Source organism: Fragaria vesca, linkage group LG7, assembly GCF_000184155.1.
Source record: "Fragaria vesca subsp. vesca linkage group LG7, FraVesHawaii_1.0, whole genome shotgun sequence".
NCBI classification, from domain to species: Eukaryota; Viridiplantae; Streptophyta; class Magnoliopsida; order Rosales; family Rosaceae; genus Fragaria; species Fragaria vesca.
This window is the reverse complement of record NC_020497.1, coordinates 3,401,582-3,421,100: the sequence shown is the minus strand read 5'-3', so window position 1 is coordinate 3,421,100 and position 19,519 is coordinate 3,401,582. Positions and strand designations below refer to the sequence as shown.

Sequence of the window (19,519 nt, the reverse complement as noted above, 5' to 3'; positions counted from 1 at the left end):
AGAGAGNGAGNGNGAGAGAGAGAGAGAGAGGCCTGATCGGGTAAATAAGAAAGATGAGAGGTAGGTTTGATATTTATGATGGACAATATTGTCTTTTTCTTAAGATTTGTGTAAATGGGCAATGAAAAATGATTTTTATTGGAATGGGCTATCAGCTCTTCAAATTAGTACTAAATGAGTATTTTTTATAAATTAAATTATGAGACTTTGAATTAAAGATAATTACCTTTTACCCGTGTAAACGCATTGGACTCACAGTATCACTATGAGTGGCTAATTTTGATTTGTCCTCTTGGTTTTTGTCATCTAGCTCACTCCTCTCAACGAAGTCCTAGAGTTACCAAATGGAAAAGACCTTTTGTCAAACTTAATGTGGATGCAACATTTGATCCTACTTCTGGAAGAACTGGTCTTGGTGGCATATTTCGTAATCATGATGGCAGCAACCTTGGTGTATTTACCAAGTTTGTCTCTCTGTCCAGTTTAGCGAACTTATGGCGCTGTTTGAAGGAGTTGGTATGGCTCTCATGTACCAACTATATCCTGTTATAGTTGAAACTGATTGTCAGATACTAGTGGATGCTATTTCTACAGGTTCAATGGATAATTCCACTTTGGGTTTCCTTCTTGCTGATTTGAAGGAAGGGTTGAGATTAGTTGCAAATGCTAGAGTTATATTTGTAAAAAGAGAGGCAAATAGAGTTGCTCACTCCTTGGCTCAGATTGCATTGTTTTCTATGAACACAAGTTTTATGCACGTATTGTTATAATATCTAGACCAAAATAAATAAAATAATAATGAAAATAATATGAAAGGTTTCATGAGTTACATAAGTTACATGAGTTACACAAATGTTACATGAGTTACACAAGGTTACATGAGTTACACAAAAAACATGGATGGTTTTGGAGTTATAGTCAAGGCATGAGTTACAGGAACATGAGTTACAGGAAGATTCATGAAGTACCATTTATTGGGAAAGCACTAATGAGAGGTCTAGATGATTCCTCCTTAACCTATAAAAGGAGAGTCATTTGCTCATTCCAAGCATCTCATCCATCTCAAACATCCATCTTCCAAGTAGAGAAGATTGTCCACTCCAAGTTGAGAGTGTAGAGTAGTTGGTAGCAAAACAAGCTAGTGTGAGAGAGGGTTTCCTTCAAGTAGTGTTCTTGAAGTTGTGTATCTCGTGTACCCATTATTTCATAGTGAAAGTTCTTGTTATTGCTGCCCCGTGGACGTAGGCACATTGCCGAACCACGTTATATCTGGTGTTCCCTTTTCTCCATTTTTTACATCTTTGCATATTTATTGTGTGGTTTGAGTTGTTACTTCCATTATATTATTTTTCCGAACACGTATCTATTGATTGTAATGATACTTGATCAATAAAAGAAATTTCATTCCTCTCAAAAATCATGTCCACCATAAATTGAACAAGAGTAGTACGCAACATGTTCACCGGCAACGTAATATAATTTGGACCACTTGTCAAGATTCTTAATTCTTTTCTTTTAGAGGAAAAGATTTCGTCAACTGTTAATAGTTTGGCTAACTACAAGTTAAAACATCACAAGCTTTAACAAAAAATTACAGACAAAAGCCTCTGATACAACCAAAACTTAAGGAGTCAAAATCAAAGGACCGAGCTAACAGATAAAGGAAGAGAATTATGGTTCCAGACTTGAACATCAAGTGAATGGCATGTCTTCGCAATAACATCAGCTACAAAGTTATGCTATTTTGATGTGTTGAAACGATAAAAGCATCACCAAGTTAAAATTTAGCGAGATGTTGAGGTAATTTCCATTTCACCCCGGTCACTTTGTTTTACCCTTAAGGCCTTCCATACAACTTTCGAGGTGTCAACAATATTGTTCGGGCATGGAGGCCGAGAATCATGTTCGGCATCACATCCTACCGTAGAGTCACACTCATCCACAATCTTGGCTTTCGCACTCCTCCCATTGCCATGGATGACAATGTAGTCCAAGCACCTTTCCCTATTATTGAACCGCTCGGTCAACAATGCCACAACCGGGGTGCTATCCGAGTGGTACTTGCCGTCACATGCAGATGGTCCGCCGCCCTCGCCTCCCTTCTGAAAACTGTTGAGAGTCAAGGTTGCTTTAATACGTACATCTAGACACTCGCAGCGAGCACTTGTAAATGGGGTAGAGCTTGCCTTTATTGCAGGACTCAGAGTTATATCCTCCGTTACATCGTCCTCTAGGAGGTTTTATCCCCCTTAGCTTGCCATTAGGATTATAGATCTGTGCTTCAATGCTCAACAAGTTTGTGACAAGAATAATGATGAAAATGAAGAGAAAGGCACCTGAAGTGTAAGTCTTGCTCTTCATCATGTTCTTCCTTCTATCACGTCCTTGCTTTGATACTGTGGATCCTGATGAAGTTCCCTATATATATAGAGAGGTCGTGAAGTGCTAATTGCAACTTCTTGTCTATGTCAAATTGTGGTTGTAATGTTCGATCTGCGTAGAGTGAAATTTACTATTTCTTGCAGATATCTTTGCCTAGATGATTAAAAATATCATGCACATTGATTATGTTTAGACAGCAAGAAAAATCTGAAAAACCTTTGTTACCAAATACATGGTCACTTTAGTATTTACTTTTCTTGTTCCACCTTGCATGCATCTGTGGATAAACGTAGAGTGAAATTTACTATTTCTTGCAGATATCTTAAATCTGGTTTAGTGGCCTTGGATAAATACTTGAAGATCCATCAATAACACCTATAAAGGCTTTCGAATGCACGAAAGCAAGTCCAATAAGTTTAACACCTGAGAGTTCAAACTATACAAGTCGACAAAGTAATAATATACTGTTTCTTCCGCCTAAAGTTGTCATCTATTTTTCATACAGAGTTTGGTATGAAATTGAATTTGTCAGTGTAGTTTGTATTCTAATGAATTGTGTTCGACTGATTGTCTCAAAAGAATGGCAAAGAAACTAACTAATTTTTGGACTTCTATTTACACTTGACCTCCATGAAATCATTTTTGAATCAGCCGCCTTGATATTGGAAATTAGGATGGAGATTGTGAACGAAAATCTCTTTGAATTCCATAGATACCCAACAGGCAGTGGGTTGATCCTGCATATTTTGATATGAAACCTTGTTTGTCAATTTTCTAGCTCATATTGAATGCTTCAAGCCTTTAACGTACTGGTGAAGTCAAGTAGTTTAATTTCAGTCTATAGAGAAAGAGTAGATAAACCCTTTAACCTTCTTCAACTGCTTAGTTACTTGTTTGGCCATTCTTTTTCTTTTTTTCAAAATGGGGAAGCTCATATTGAATGCTTCAGAGCCTTTAACTGGTTGATGGCATCAACCATCAAGTTTACTAGTGAATAATTTAAGCCTTGTATCTCTCTCTCTCTCTCTCTCTCTAACTACTTTTGTTGTGAGCTCTTTATTCTCTTTGGTTTGCACACAAGCTTCTATGAGAAAGTTTATGTCTTTACTTTGTTGTTGCTCCTCTAGTTGCAGATAAGTCTAGTTGGTCAAAAATGGCGAGAAGCACATCTGAGCCTGACATCTTCACGGTTATGTCTTCCGACCTCAACACTGAGACTCTGGTAATTTCTAAACCCTCTAGCTTGTTAGTCTGCCTCAATATGGCTGTGCTGTTATTAAGTTCAGAGTCCTTGTTTTCTGGCTGTAGATTTTGATGTTTAAGAACTTATGCTACCCTTTTACCTATTCTGTTAAATATTTGTTATGCTCTGTTTGATACTAAGGAATCGGATAACAAGTGTGAGGGAGGTTTTCCTAGAGAGGAACTCCACCTTTAAGAAAAAGGCTAGAAACATTTGAAAAGCTAAATTTGTATAACAATATTGTTGACTGGTGTGCCACATATATATCTGCTGCTTTTGATTCAAAGAAAATCTCTGCTTTTACATGCCTCACGATTAGGCCTTGGTCTGCATTTTGTTTGGTGAGTGTTTTTCTCAATTTTTGAAGACATTCCATCAATATGCATATATATAGTTTTAAGTTTTAGCTTCTGATATTCCTTTTTGTTGAAGACAATCCCACCACATATCCGAAACCGTATGGTGAATGAACTCTTTAAAAGGGCAACTTTCAAGCTAAAGAATTCTACCTATTGTGCATGGAATGTAAGAGTACATAAAACTGAAGAAGGCGGTTTATGTTTCAAGGAGGGCTGGGAGGAGTTTTTATATGATAACTCCTTGGATGGTAAGGGTGCCTTTGAGTTTCTGGTACTCGAATATGATGGTAAAATGCATTTCAGCATTCAGACATACTTGAGCGTTCAGATCGGAGCACTTGTTCGAAGTTCTCTTAGTTCAGGTATGGTCAGGTATATACTGCAGAAATACATAGTATTACTGGAATACCTCACTGCTCTGCTAATTTATCTAACTATGTGTAGGATATGCCCTTTCAATAAATCTGAGGAATTCGCTGCATTATCCAGGTACCCCACTTTTAGAGTCATTCTTAAAGGTGGTAATTATATGGTAAGATGAACCATCCTTTTCTTTGTCTTTGTCTTCCCTTTTGTTTGATTTTTAAGTCTCTTGATCTGAGAGTTCAAAACAGAATGGTAAACATTTATTCTAGATACTTAAACTTAGGAAGTATAAACAGTTAGTTACCCTTGCCTATTCAATGCCTCCAATTTGTATTTCTAGATCAGTATAGATGTGTGTGTGTGTGTGTGTGTGTGTGTGTTTACCTTTACCACACCAAATAGTAGACACCAGACCAAATAGTAGAGACTGATCGAATCTTAGGAATGTGTATGTGAAATCATTAAGAAAAAATTTATTTGGTTAGTAATCTAGCAACCAAAATTATCATTACCAGCTTTCATTCCCCATATGTTCTGTATCATTTAAAACCACTGCCTCTGCCTCTTCATTTGTTAAGGTTTCAACTGACACAAACAATGTTACTCATTGCAGGTTATCCCCTCAAAGTTCAGAAAGAAGCATCTTCCTTTGCGACAATACACATTCATCCTGAAAAATTCAGAGGGAGCAACGTGGAATTGTACTGGTTACCATTTTAAGAGTTCTTTAAGGGTGAATGCTGGATGGCCTGATTTTAAAAAAGATAACAAAGTCGATAATGGTAAAGTCTGTGTTTTTGAGCTTGAGAGCACAAACAAGACGGTTGTTTGCATGGTGGTTCACTTTTTCGGCAACACATATGTCTGAACTTTGCAGCTGTTGACTGTATGATCGTTCATATTGTGAGCCTTACAGTTATGTTATGATAATTGGCTGTATTATTATGGATTGTATTACTTATTGCCGTATTGGTATTAAAACATTGGTATTTTTTCAGTAAAACTTCTGTTTGAACTTTGAATAAACTTTATGATCGTTCATATTGTGATTTGTGAGCCTAAACTTATGTTCTGATCAGCTTATGTGTTATTATGGATTGTAGTACTTAATTATTGCCTCATTGGTATTAGAACATTGGTATATACTGGTTGTAACTCAGTACATGCCTTGTTCAAGAGGCCAGGCCATGGAGGTCATAAACTCTTTAACTGCTAATTCCTGTCCCAACAGCTTTTGTTTGATTCCCCGTTTTGAACAAAATCATTGTTCGCTCACAGTTGAAATAGCTAAAAATCACCTACAAATGCATCTATGCATCTCAAGAGTCATAAACCATGAGCTGAATTGAATCATGCATATATTACTGTACTCAACTTTACTTGTTCAAACCGCCACAAGCATATAGTGTACATTCTTGAGTGAAGAACAAACAAGTATGTATGCTTCTATACCTCACTTCGATAACGAGAGATTTTGTTCATCCTTTTGCTGAGACATAGGTAACTGCTAACTAATGATCCAGCAGAAAGCTCATATGTGACATAGCTCATATATAGCGGATGTTATTAGCATGTTCTTATAGTCTGATTAAAAAATGCTTGAGGTTCCAAATGGAAAAGCATATCCAATGCAACTGACGATGTCCAAGGGGGAGATGTGGGCAGAAAGAGGTAGGCCAGAATTTGCGGAAGTGTATTCCCTCGAACATGGCTACACTTTACACTTTACGAAGGCAAAAAATCGTGTTTCAAAGTATGGCTTTATGATAGGACTAATATCGAGATTAACTATGATTTTCCATTAAGTTCTAGCAGAAATGAGGAGCACAATGTATATGGAGGTATGTATGTGAATTTGGTTATGTTTGTGCAGTAAGCACTAGAGATTTATTATTCAGGTTCCATTTTTCTGGTTTGAAAGGCGCATAAATCAGAGACATTATTACATGGCGGTAATAAAAGATTTTTTGTCTAATTAGAGAGAAATAAAAGTAGTACATTATGGTTTGAAATTAAGTTGTTGAAGTGTTCATTTATGTTGATTGTTGACTAATGACATCAGGATATTGTTTCCAGTTCTCATTTTCCCCTACCCTGCATATGTTGAATATGGAACTTCCACCTTATTAGTACTCATCAGTCATCAGTTAACTTTTTAATCTCATTTGCTTGGAGTAAATCCAGCAGAAGATACCATATATATCATAGTTCATTACCAAGTGAAAGACAGATTGACAGAGACGATTATTTCTCATCTTTGACAGGAAAAGATGGTTGTTCCAATGAAAAATATGGGAGAGGTACCTTTACCACACGAAGACTCCTAACACGAGAAAATGAGATTCATAGGAGGATGCAGGTTGATGATGAGGGTAATGAGGATGAAGATGAGGTTCTTAGGAGGATGCAGATTGATGATGGGGATGATGAAGGTAATGAGGATGAAGATGAGGGTGATGCGAGTAATGGAGTTGGTTTTGAAGATGAGGGTAATGAGGATGAATATGAAGATGATGGTGACGAGGACGAAGATGACGACATAAATGATGATGATTATATTGCAGGCCTTGATGATTTTCCACCATGCTCAAAAACAGTGAGAAAATCTACCTCAGCATCGCAGCTTTACAGGAGAAATAGAAGTTGTCGTGGTACTAAAGCACAAAGCAACATCAAACATGCTGCTGCTGGCTTGTCTAGCACAAGAAGAAGTTTCCTACAAGAGAGACCTGAGATCATAGAACTTAGAAAATCAACAGCTCTTCAGAGAGCTAATGAAGGTTCTAGAGGGAGGGTGAATAGGCCTTTATTACTTTTTCGTCCAATTTCGTTCACAAGGATAGCAAACATTTAGCTATCCTGATAACAAGGAGACGTAGTAATAAATAAAAGAACAAGTACTGGAAAGTAAAAGAAATAACACCAGTACGTTTTTTATTCGCAAAAACCCTGCACCAGGGAGAAAAACTGTGTGCCCTAACTCTTGAGGGACAAACCTTTCCACTATGTAAAACTCACTTCTTATAAGATTATAGTCTAGGGATACAACGACGATTTGCAATCCTGCCCAGTCTACCTACTAGTCTAGATCTATCTCTCTTGTCTCTGAGTGACTCACCTCACTCCTCACAAGATTATAGTCTAGGGATACAACAACGACTTGCTATCCTGCCTAGTCTACCTACTAGTCTAGATCTACCTCTCTTGTCTCTCAAGTGTTTACATATGAAGGTATAAGAAGAAGTTTCAACTCAGAACTCAGCTAATGCCTTTAACTGATTCTTCTTGAACACTTCTCAGAATACTCAACTCAGAACTCAGCTATCCTAATTAGAGAGATTCTTCAGACCTCAGCTAACACCTTTAACTGACTCTCTAGAACTCAGCTCTCCTCGATCAACTGATCCTTCTTGAGTACTTCTGGGGTTGCTGCACTACCATCACTCATGATATGCAGAATGCTAATGGGTTTATGAAAAGAGTTTTTGCTCTTGCTCTTGCTCTAAGATTTACAATCACCAACGGAAGACTTAGAGGCAAATGAGCAATGCAAGGTAAAACCTATACCCAGCTAAAACTATGTAGAAAACTACATCTTGAACAACCAAGGAGCAAGAAGAGACTTGCTCCATATATATAGGCAAAGTGCAAGCTAAAGGAGAGCATGCCCGTTTACCAAAATGAGAGGCAACTTTTGGATTTTAGTCCTTGTCCAAACTCATAAAGTGAGAAGGCCAAGGGACAAACAAAAGGCTCCAAGAGAGTAAAGACAAACACAACTCTCTTATATGATAATGGTCCAATAAGAAAGAAACAAAAGGTTTTGTGAATGAAGGAGACACAACAAAACCTATTCCTATATGAGGACACATAGGCCAGCTGATAGCTTGGGCAGTGCATCACATGGCTCAGCAGCTGACTTGGTTTGTGTATCACAAAACCCAGCTGGACTCAAAAAGGAGCTGACCTAAAAGTGCTTTAGTCATGTGCTCATGGGTTGGAAGAACAACACAACCCTAGACTAACTTGGAGCTCAAGCACGATGAAAAATGTTTTGCTAAAAGAGATTTGAAATTCAAATACTGAAAAGCTGAAGCAAAACCATTTAAATCTGCACGAAGTCAGACTCAGAGATTAGGATAGATACAACAGGGGTATCCACCAAATCTGGATATCAAGCAGAGCTGCCATCCTGAATGAATGTGATGCACATGCATGAACTACCTGATGTATATGAGATAAAAACAAATAGCCAGCTAATATATTAGTTTGTGTATCACAAGCCTAGCTGGAGCCTCTAAGCTCTAGTCATGTGGTCACGGGTTGGAAACACTACACAACCCTAGACTAACTTGAAGCACCAAGGCAACGACAAATGTTTTGCTAAAGGGGATTTGAATTCAAACAGGGGAATTCAAACTAATGATACACAAATAACAAAAGCATTTAGACATGCATACATATAGACCCAATAGATTAGGACAGATACACCAAGAGGTATCATCTGATCTAGGATGACAAGCAAAGCTGCCATTCTCAGTGAAAAACATGAGATGCATATGCATGAACTACCTGATGCACATGAGATATTGGCAGGTCTTCATTCTTCACTTGTGATTTCCTTACCATCAGGATATGTAGAATTCTCAATGAAAAGCATCAGATGCATATGCACCAGTTACCTAGGCACATGTGATCTTGTCAAGTCTTCATTCTTCACTTATGATATCCTTACCATCAGGATATATAAAATAGCTTGTGTCTTGTGTTTTGATCATAAAAGGGATAGCCAATAATCGCTATACCAACAGCTAATGAATATGAAAACCCGTGTTACCCTTCTTTCGTGATTTCTCTGAGTCACTGTAATGCTCATGAAAGCTCTACGGTAAGCATTATAAACAACTACTGATGCCTACAAAATTGTTGCTGACTTTATACAGAAATATTAATGTGAAAAAGAGTAAGCAATCATAAATACTTCCTTTGACATAACAATATTACATAGGATATGCTATTATATACTGTTACTTTTAAAAGTTTTCACATTGTTCTCAAGCTTTCCCTTTGCTGTCTTTTCAGAATGATCCAGACTATGTCTGTATTCCACCAGACTTTGCCCATAGACATCTAAATGAGAAGCCTTGTGTTGCCAATATTTGGCTTAATGGAGAAATCTGGAAACTAAGGTTCTCATATAGAAGAAGTGATACCAGATGGTATGGTTGGAAAGCAATTGCAGAAGCCAACAACTTGGAAGAGGGTGATGCATGTCTTTTTGTGTTGATTAACAACGTCAATTCATTTGAAGTTTCAGTCTTCCGCACCAAAGAAAAGGTGCAAATTGATCCTCCTCACTAGGTAAGGCATTAAGTCTGAATTTGTTCATTTATGCTCTTAAGTCTGCGTTCTGCATAATTAGTAGAATAATGCTGAGTGAATTTCTTTGTGTTGAAGGCAAATGGCGAATGGTCAATTCAAATCGGATGATTCAAAGAGATATCTGGATGAAGTAACAGAATATATGATTGCACCCTGAAGTAGAAAGTTCGCGTGTTAGCTCTCCAATGGTAATTCGACTATTAGTTCAACTCTATATCTATTATATGCAATGTATCATCTATGTTATCCTAGAGTTTTATTTGACTGAAGAAACAAACTGCGAGTCTGAGATTCTTCAAGTTAACTGATACATTTGTCTGTGAAGACTTATTTGTTTACCAACCATGAACTATTCATGCACCAAATCAAAGCAATTACAGTATTGTTCAACAGAAGGTTATGATTCCTCATATCGATCTTGTTAATATTATGTTGAGCAATCCTATATTTAAAATGGCATCACACAGATATTAGTCTCCGTACGGTAGATCATCATTCATTGAAAGGCTTAAAATATTTTTTATAACAAACCTAAAACTAGCAGATGAACATGCATATGTACCTTAACCATACTGATAACTGGAAAATGAAATGCTTGTGTGAATTCCTAAAACAAATGTACAATGTTCTAAAAATCTTCATCTAGAGCCGATTAATCCCCGCCTAAGCACTAGGCGGTGCTTTGCCGTTTCCGTCTAGAGAACTAGAAAACCGATTAATTCCCGATTAACCAGTCTAAGCACTAGTTACCGGCTGTCCGCCCGACTAACCGCTTAGCCAACAACTTGGTGTTAAAAAGTTGGTATTGGTGCAATTAATCTGCAATAAAATTAGCATTCCATTATTAAAGAACTTGAAATTAGTGTAGCACTAAACTAGTCCCTAATCTAGTGGATTACGATTGAACCACAACACCGAGTCACGACCGTGGTTCGAAACACGGTAGAAGCGTCGTTTTGGCGCGCGCAGTTTTTAACAGTTACAGTGTCAGTTTAAAATATTGGATTGGACGATAATACCCCTCGACAGCTCTAAAACCCCTGGGAGTTCAAACTGTTCCCCCAAATCTCCAAAATCACAAACCCTCTTTGTTTTTTTTGCCGAGAAAATTAGTAGGCGAAATGGAGCCGGAAAGTTGCCGGAAAATCGAGGAGACGGTGGTGGACATACTGAGGAGTACGAGCTTGGATGAGATGTCCGAGTTCAAAGTCCGAGCCGCCGCCTCGGAGCGACTCGGAATCGATCTCTCCGATGTGGAGCGGAAGAGCTTCGTCCGCGGCGTGGTCGAGAGCTTCCTGATTTCCACGGCGGAGGCGGCGGCGCCGGAGTCGGAGCCGCCGGGCGTTGGGGAAGAGAAAGAGGCGAGGTTGAAGAAGGAGGCGAATGAGGACGGCGAGCGTTTTATTTGTAAGGTGGAAACCCTAATTTCTCTCTTACTTTACTGATTTTGTATGAGGATTGGAGAAAGTAGAGTTCTTTTGATGAGTTTGATTCAATTTTGTGATGGTGTTTAGTGAAGTGAGCCTAATTTGATAATGATGATTAATAATTTAGAGCCCTAGGTTTGTTTGGGAAATTGATAATGAGGGTTTATATAATAGAGTACTAATTTGGGGAAATTGAGGGAATTTATGGTTTCTCACATTTGATCATAGTTTGGTTGAATCTGTTTTTTTGGGTTTTCTGATGGAAAGTTTTCTTCTTTGTTGTGTTAGCTGTCGAACAAGAGAAATGTGGTGATTCATGATTTCAGAGGGAAAACTTTGGTGTCGATTAGGGAATTCTATAAGAAAGGTGGAAAGGAGCTTCCTAGTGCCAGAGGTGACCACGAAACCAAACCCGTACTATCTTATTTAGCTCCCATGAAGTTGTTTCATGAACATTTTTTGTTTTTGTTTTTCCTCACATTCATCATTTGCATTTACAGTTAGTTTTGGTCCTGATTGGTTATAAAGATTTATGAGATCCTATCAGACCATGAGCATATTTATTTTATGTTTCAGCTCAGGATCAATCCTTTTCTTATTTTCTCTGCTAGCATCCATTTCCCTTACTCTTTTGTATGATTGTATCCCTTTGTGGTATTCCTTTACATTGATGATTGGATCCTGTGTTGTTAGGAATTAGCTTGCCAGCTGAACAATGGACAACGTTCAAAAATAGTGTCCCTGCAATAGAGGAAGCAATTAAAAAGATGGAATCGAAGTTAAGGTGTGAGAGTGACTCATTGATATCGTTTGATCCAGTCTTGACTTATACTCCTTGAATTCTTTTTATCTATTTGCGTTCTGTTCATATTTTGCTAAGTCAGCTTTTCCTTTGATAACCTACTTTGTAGATGGTAGTGGAATGATTGACTGACTTCTTATTGTACAATTGTAGATCTGAAATTAATAGTAAACGAACCGAAGATGGTAAAGAAGCTGAAGATTTTAAACAAGCAGAAGATGGCAAACAAACTGAAAGTAGCAAACAAATTGAAAATGGTAAACAAGCTGAAGATGGCAAACGAACTGAAGGTAGCAAACAAATTGAAAACGGCAAACGAAATGAAGATGGTAAACAAGCTGAAGGTGGCAAACAATCTGAAATTAGCAAACGAATCGAAGATAGCGAACAAAATGAAGATGGTAAACAAACTGAAGATGCTAGACAAAGTGAGGACATCTCTGCTTCACTGAATGGTGTTGCTCCTCATGAATTTTTCTCCATTGAAACTAGCCGTTTTAATGGGAAGAACTACCCAATCTGGGCACAACAAATGGAGTTTCTGCTAAAGCAATTGAAAATTGGATATGTGCTTTTTGTTTCATGCCCAGTCATTACACTAGGCCCAGAAGCAAGTACCGACGAAATTGCTCAAGCAAAGGCTGCTGAACAGAAATGGATGAATGATGATTTTGTGTGCCGTCGCAGCATTTTGAATGCTCTATCTGATGATCTGCTAAATCTTTACGCAAGGAAAACTACTACTGCAAGAGAACTGTGGGAAGATTTAAAACTATTGCATCTTTATGAGAAATTCGGAACAAAGAGATCTCTGGTTAAGAAGTACATGGAATTTCAGATGCTTGAAGGAAGACTGGTTTTGGATCAAATTCAAGAATTTAATGACATTGCCGATTCCATTGTCGCTTCTGGAATGGTGGTTGAGGAGAAATTTCATGTCGGTGCCGTTATCTCCAAGCTTCCCTCATCTTGGAAGGATGTGAGTATCAAGTTGATGTCTGAGGAGCATTTACCTTTTGCAAAGCTGATGGATCGGTTGAGGTTTGAAGAAGACTTGCGCATCAGGGAGCAGCAGGGATTACCGATTAATCACATAGGTCATCCACAAGTTAATCATGTAGGTAATCCACCAGTGAAACCCATACCAAGGATGAGAGATACGAAGCAGCGAAATATGCAATGGAAGAGATCGGACTCAGAGATTGATGGTAGAGTAATATGCCAATTCTGTGGCAAGAAGGGGCACATATCTCAGAACTGTCGGTATAATAATAAGAGGAAATTTACCAAGCTCGATGATAGTCATGATGGATCTATGCCTATGGAGGTTAACATGCTGGAGGGGACTGTGGATGGCTAACTTAGATATGCTACCATCCCATATTTAACTCTTACACCAGGCAAGTACTGCTACAGTGTATGATATGTACATGTATGCAGGATTGCAGGTCAAAGTCTGCATTAGGATAAATGTCAATTACATGTCTTTCTTGTAAGCAGGGTTTAGAAATTGATCTGTAATGCTGTACCATAAGGTTTTCCGGTTGTAATGCTTAACCATTCATTCATTCTTTCTTTGAATCCTAGTGATTGAGATACCACACACCTTGTCTTGGCTCCTGATAAGCACAATTTTTAGCTGACAGAAGGATATGTCAGGCAACTTCTCTTGATTCACCATCGTTTATTCTGTTACTTTTTTTTTTTTTTTTTTTTTTTTTTTGCTGAATAGTTTCATCCATTTTTTGAGGAAGAACAGAGATGCAATTATGAAAGATGACTCAAATAATATATTTTGGATTAAGAAAAAGGGAACAAGAAAATGTGTAACGAGCAGTGTTATGATTTTATTCTTCATGGTTTTACAATAGGATCCACAAAGAACTGATGAACAAAATCAATACACTTTGTCCATTTTACAGATACCATACAGGTACACCGAATCAACAATGAAAAACTAAAAGAAAAGGGAAAAAACAAAACAGAAAATCCAATCTTCTGAGAGCTCCATCTTGGCCTGCAAGCATCTGTTGTATCCATTCCTGATTTCTCCATCTTGGCTGCATGCATCTGTTATAGCCATTTATAGATATTAGGATCAACATTTGATACTGTTTGAAATGAATGAAGATGAAGCAGCTCATAGAATGTCGACAAAAGAGCTTTATGAGACTAATCACATGGTTAATACATGAAGGATGATCCTGGTGACAAACAACATCCTGTGCAAAAGCTATCCATGGCCAGAGTCCCAATGCCCTTTTCAAAAAATTGATATGGATATAGTAATGAAATTGCCAAATATTGACTAAAAAGTTCAGGGAAGCATGATGAAATTCGAATCTGGTTATTTAAGTTTCACTCATTGCAGATTTCTAATATTTACAAAGATAGAGGTAATGCATGACTATCAATTTTCTTAGTTTCAACCATTAGCACGGTACCTGCTTAAAAGACATAGTCACAGAATCATGCTCAGGTCTTTCTTGGCAAGGTCCAACAATTCTTGTTCCCTTTGCATATCCTCAGTAACATAAGTTCGCTCCAATTTAAGCTTCTTGAGCAATTCCTCAGTTTCAATATAGTTTGCAAGCATACTAGATTCTCCAGAGGCTGCTAGAAATTTAACTTCTATGTTTTTCCTGAGAGTGTAACAATTCATGATAAGAAAAGTGTACCCAGATGTAAACAAGGTTTCTCCAAGATTAAATCCAACCGAACCTGCTTCCTAAGGCGAACACACCACTTGGTTTAATCATCCCACCATCCAAAGACAAAGCTCCATCATTTATGCATGGCAGAGCAAGAAGCATCTCCCGCCTGGTCTTGTAAACTTGAAGACGAGAAAAGAGGCTATAGAATAGTGTCTCTCTGAGTCCATGCCCAGCAGTAGTGAGGGAAAGTAAGTTCCTTTTATCCAAATTGATCATGTTCACTGCATAATCAAGAAAGCCATGAGGACACTCCCCATTCGGAAATTGGGGCTTCGGAAGAGCGAGCTTCCTTTGTGGGTTATCAGCTACAAACCCACCAACATATGGCCTGAAAATAAACAAACAATTAGAAAGCTTATAAGAAATGAAAACTTCAGAGACAGCAGTGGATGGGTTCTTGCCTCAAATCTTCGAGACATAAAACCTGAAAGCGCCCTTTTATACTGTTCTTAATAGAAGAACCTAGTCCATGAATACCAGCACTGCTGATTATCATGCCATCCTTATCATACTTCTCTAGAACCTTAACACATTCAAATGTCCTGCATACAATTGCTAGCATAGTTTCCAGTCCCAAGTACTCTGAGAGAATCCTAAACCAAAGTAAAATGAAACAACATGTCAGGTTCTCTTTCCATTTGTACTGGAATTTCTCAATGACTATCACAGCTTTTGACAGACCCCATATGAAACCCACATACAAAACAAGACTAATTGACAAAAAGGTTGGTCGAAAACAAGGAAGCAACCCAATGACAATAAACATACAAGGAAATGTTGTCTATGAAGCCAAAATCTCTTCTTAATTGCTCGATATCAAGAGAGAGTAGTGGATGATAAGAATGTAACCTGCTAAGGTCGTCACTATCAACTCTTCCGAGAGAGGCAACAACCCCAACGATACCCAGCACATCCTGAGTCAGAGTCAAATTCAAAGCCTGAGTCGCATGATGAGATTTCATTGGTTTCAGCTTGCACAATAAGGCAGCTGCAGATCTTTCATGCCGCATAATCTGTTCTGTTTCTTCCTCCTCCATGCGAGTAGCACCATTTTCATCTGTTGCTCCATTCCCATTCCCTGAGTGATGATTTGCAAGACTTACTAGCAAGTAGCAACCAAGTTAGGACAGTGTAAATCTGGCAGTACCATATCTAGGACATGCTAGTGAAACAGTAGAATTTTGAAGACCACAATAAAATGTCATGCTAGTTTAACACTTGGTGGGGCAGGAACTCAAAATAAACTTACAGATCGATCAAAAGGCACCATAATTTTAGGTCTAGTTTGATAGAAAATTTGGAAATTAAGGCAGAAAAAAGGAAAGACAATGAAGGTTACCTTGCACATTAAGGATTGACTGACTTAAACGTTTTATCTCAGTCTGCAGAAACTTAATATTATCCTCATGCCGCTTGATTTTTAGATTATTCTGCAGAATTTAAAACCAGCAAATGAGATATTGGCTGTTCTTGATCGAGCACATGGTAACACTTTGTAGCAATAACAGCTCAAACAGCAGTTAGATAAATTTACAGAGTGAAAGAAAATTCACATTGCAATTCCACCACATATTTACACCAGGCTCAAGATTTATACCCACCAAAATTCCAATATTAATGTAAAATTCCATTTGTAGTTGAGAAATTTCCAAATTCCGTTCTGGGTTTTACATACCCAAGTAAAATAGACCAACCATAGAGCACAATACCAATCTCTTGCAACCTATGCATGTCCCTAGTTGATAACGATCTGGCAAATACCCAGAAGTTTCGGTTCATAGAATTCTAAAGGTGGGGGACTTGAAGAAAGAAGAACACAGTGAGGCAAAGATGAAATAAAGCATCGATGAAATAGTAAATAAAAGGGGCAGAGATATAAACCTGGAGGGTTGGTTTCGACATGCCGAGAAGAAGATGAGTGGCTGTCCGCACCAAAATGAGAGAAGAAAGAAAGAAGAGTGAAGGCGCTCTGCTTTGTTTTTGGGAGCTGTTGGGAGAGTTCCAACGCCCATTCACCTATTTCCAACACAGTTTTACTGATGGGGTTCTTTTCAAAAAAAAAAAAGTAACTGACGGTAAAATGAGGACTTTTGTACAAATAAGGTGAAATATTTCACTCAGTTTTCTTTGAAGGAAAATGGGTCTAAATAGTGTCTTAGAGCATCTCCAACAGCTTCTCTATAATTTCTCTATTATAGGGAAGCAAAAGTCAATGCTTCAAGCAATATTTCTTCTACAACTCCAACAGATTCTCTGTTTTGGAGATTTCAAGATGATTCCCCAAATCCTTCTATAAAATTTGGAGAATGCTGCAGATTTGGGGAATTTGGGTTTCTCTTTCATCACATTCCCCATTTTGGAGAAAGTTTTAGGGAATCTGTTGGAGCAAAACACCTAAAATCTTCTCCAAATTAGAGAATTTCAAGAATTTGGGGAAGCTGTTGGAGATGCTCTTAGTTTTAGAGAAGCTAATTTTTGATATCTCATCTTTAAAAAATTTTAAAATCATATCTCACGTTTTAAACTCGTTTTTTTATTTTTGATACTAATCTTCAAGCGGGTTTAGAATGTGAGATATCATTTTAAAATTATCTAAAGTTAAGATGTCAAAAGTACAGTAAGACACTAATTGAACCATTTTTCTTTCTTTGAAAGTTCGAATTCTCATACGCAACACTGTTGTCTTGCACCATAATCATGTATGCCGTGGGGCTTACAAGCCGCTAAACTAACAGAGTGAAGGGTTACCCTTGCTGCATTCAAATTAGCCCACGTATACAAGCCTCTATATATAAAAATGATATGATAACATGCAGCATCTCCAGAACCAACGAACGATTTAATCTCCTAAGAATATATGTTTCATAAATAAAACCAATGTGATCAAAATCATGAAATACTGCACATAGATATAGTGATGCCAATACAATGCTCCCTGACAAACTCATCTGATGATGCAGGACGAGGGGTGATATATATCTACGTTGTCAAGTAAGATGATGCAGGACGAGGGGTGATAAACATAAGAAGCTGCTGAAGTAAAACTCCCATGTATGTTGAACAGCACTAATTGTAATCCTGCTTCTACTTTCTAACCATGAAAAATTACAACTCTTTTTCATTGATAGTCAAACAAAGTAAACATGGTTATATTAGAAACTATATGCAAATTAATGCTCGTCGTTCAGAAAAAGACAGCAAACACGGAAATTCAAGATGCCAAGACGGTGAAAGATGCGTTAGTGCGTATATATATATATATATATATATATATATATATATATATATATATATATATATAACCATGGGATTTCCATTTGCTTAAAAAGATGGCCATACCCATGTTGCTCCCGGCCTCTGAATGGTAGTCCCACCCGACCACCATTTTGAAACCAAAAAAAAAAAGATATATTAGGCGCAAAAACTTCAAATAAAGATCTATTTGCAGGCCATTGGTAAAAAGCAGAACTAAAAAAAGATTGATAAACACTTGCAATGAAACTATGAAAGTATAAAATGTACAATAGCTAATGGTTTTTTAACATGAGGATAAAACGTGAGATAGAACAATTGCAATAGAGATGATATATTTTTACACAAGGTAATCGATCACTGATTCTTGTATGAATATATTAACCCATGTGAGTGACTCGTAAACTTTGACATTCAAATGCTTAAAATAGAAATCAAGAAAACTGAAACAAAAGAAAATGAAGATTACCCTCCGCTACAGAATCTTAAACGAAAAGCTAAATCATCAATCACATCTATAAAGCATAAACTGCGCACATAATTCTGGCATGTTAGACCTGAAGAAGAACGTCACTTAATGCTATGCTGAACACAAAATAAGTTGTCAAACAATCCTCATTGTACATGCATCAATCAACTCGGTTAATACGGAAAGACTAATGTAAACATTACATTAAAACAAGAGGGTTTTCAGAGTGGGGTAGACCCTTTATTTTCGGGTTTAAGGGTGGGACTTGTTCTCTAAATAATCTACCTCCAAGAAACTGATATCGCCTTATTTAACACTATAGTGACTCTTGATATATATTTCATATTATAGATTATGGATGTTTGGGAAGTTTGAAGGATAGTAGTATATTTCCCTTCAGAAACTGTGATTTTATTACATACACTACACACTGATGATGCATGCATCCCAAGTTCTAGTACGTATTGCATCTATCTCTTGTATCATATGGTATCATTGATACGTGAAAGATTTCATCCAAGTTTATTTCCGTTCATCTAGTTTGCTCGAGTCGGATCCGCAAGGAGTAATCGATCAACAGATTACAACAAAAGAAGTGGTCATGCATTGGTCGAGGACCGTAATGGAGGAAGCAAATGGATATATGGTAGCGGCAGTTCAGCAATTGGTGCTGCTTAAACTATGTATAGGACTGATAGGACTATCAAGCTAAGCCGAAAAGTAGGAAGGTTTGCTTTACGGAAACATATTCAAGAATTTGTGTTCGACTTTTAATTGTTCTCAATTTTGGGTTCCATTTTGTTTAATAGAACTATTCAAGTTCAAGATAATAACTAGAAATGTGCCCCCGCGTTGCTGGGGTACATTTGATTCATCAGTGTACCAATCATATCTATTAACTAACAAAATCGTATCAGTAATAGGCAAAATTTCAAGAATTTGACCATCTTAACTTTAACTACCTGGTCTTGTGGGCTTTGGCTATCTTTTTCTTTCTTTTCTTATCAGCCTTTTTGGAACTTTAGTTCTCCTACCTTCGCTCTTCTAATCAAAAGAACAGGAAAGGGAAAAAAAGAAAAAAAAAAGAAATTGGAGCTGCTTTACTCTATCCTGCTTAAACTGG

The 19,519-nt window shown here is 37.5% G+C and overlaps 3 protein-coding genes and 1 pseudogene across 3 annotated transcripts; 2 read left to right on the top strand and 2 right to left on the bottom strand.

The window, feature by feature from the left end:
- Positions 1-1,784: 1,784 nt before the first annotated feature.
- LOC101293049 lies at positions 1,785-2,364 on the bottom strand (annotated as a pseudogene).
- A 1,004-nt stretch (positions 2,365-3,368) lies between these two features.
- Positions 3,369-5,033, top strand: LOC101309961 (B3 domain-containing protein At5g57720-like). The gene is made up of 4 exons (XM_004306612.1): positions 3,369-3,604; positions 4,058-4,346; positions 4,429-4,516; positions 4,964-5,033. The coding sequence occupies exons 1-4, from the start codon at positions 3,536-3,538 to the stop codon at positions 5,022-5,024; spliced, it is 507 nt and encodes a 168-aa protein (XP_004306660.1). The 5' UTR covers positions 3,369-3,535; the 3' UTR covers positions 5,025-5,033.
- Positions 5,034-10,853: 5,820 nt separating this feature from the next.
- Positions 10,854-13,562, top strand: LOC101309666. The gene is made up of 4 exons (XM_004306611.1): positions 10,854-11,144; positions 11,448-11,553; positions 11,853-11,943; positions 12,115-13,562. Exons 1-4 carry the CDS (start codon positions 10,854-10,856, stop codon positions 13,319-13,321), a joined length of 1,695 nt encoding a protein of 564 aa, XP_004306659.1. The 3' UTR covers positions 13,322-13,562.
- A 176-nt stretch (positions 13,563-13,738) lies between these two features.
- LOC101309380 lies at positions 13,739-16,679 on the bottom strand. Its single transcript, XM_004306610.1, has 7 exons — positions 16,557-16,679; positions 16,015-16,105; positions 15,525-15,777; positions 15,077-15,268; positions 14,683-15,003; positions 14,406-14,603; positions 13,739-14,031 (listed from the first exon to the last, which is right to left on the bottom strand). Exons 1-6 carry the CDS (start codon positions 16,575-16,577, stop codon positions 14,423-14,425), a joined length of 1,059 nt encoding a protein of 352 aa, XP_004306658.1. The 5' UTR covers positions 16,578-16,679; the 3' UTR covers positions 13,739-14,031; positions 14,406-14,422.
- Between the last annotated feature and the right edge of the window lie 2,840 nt (positions 16,680-19,519).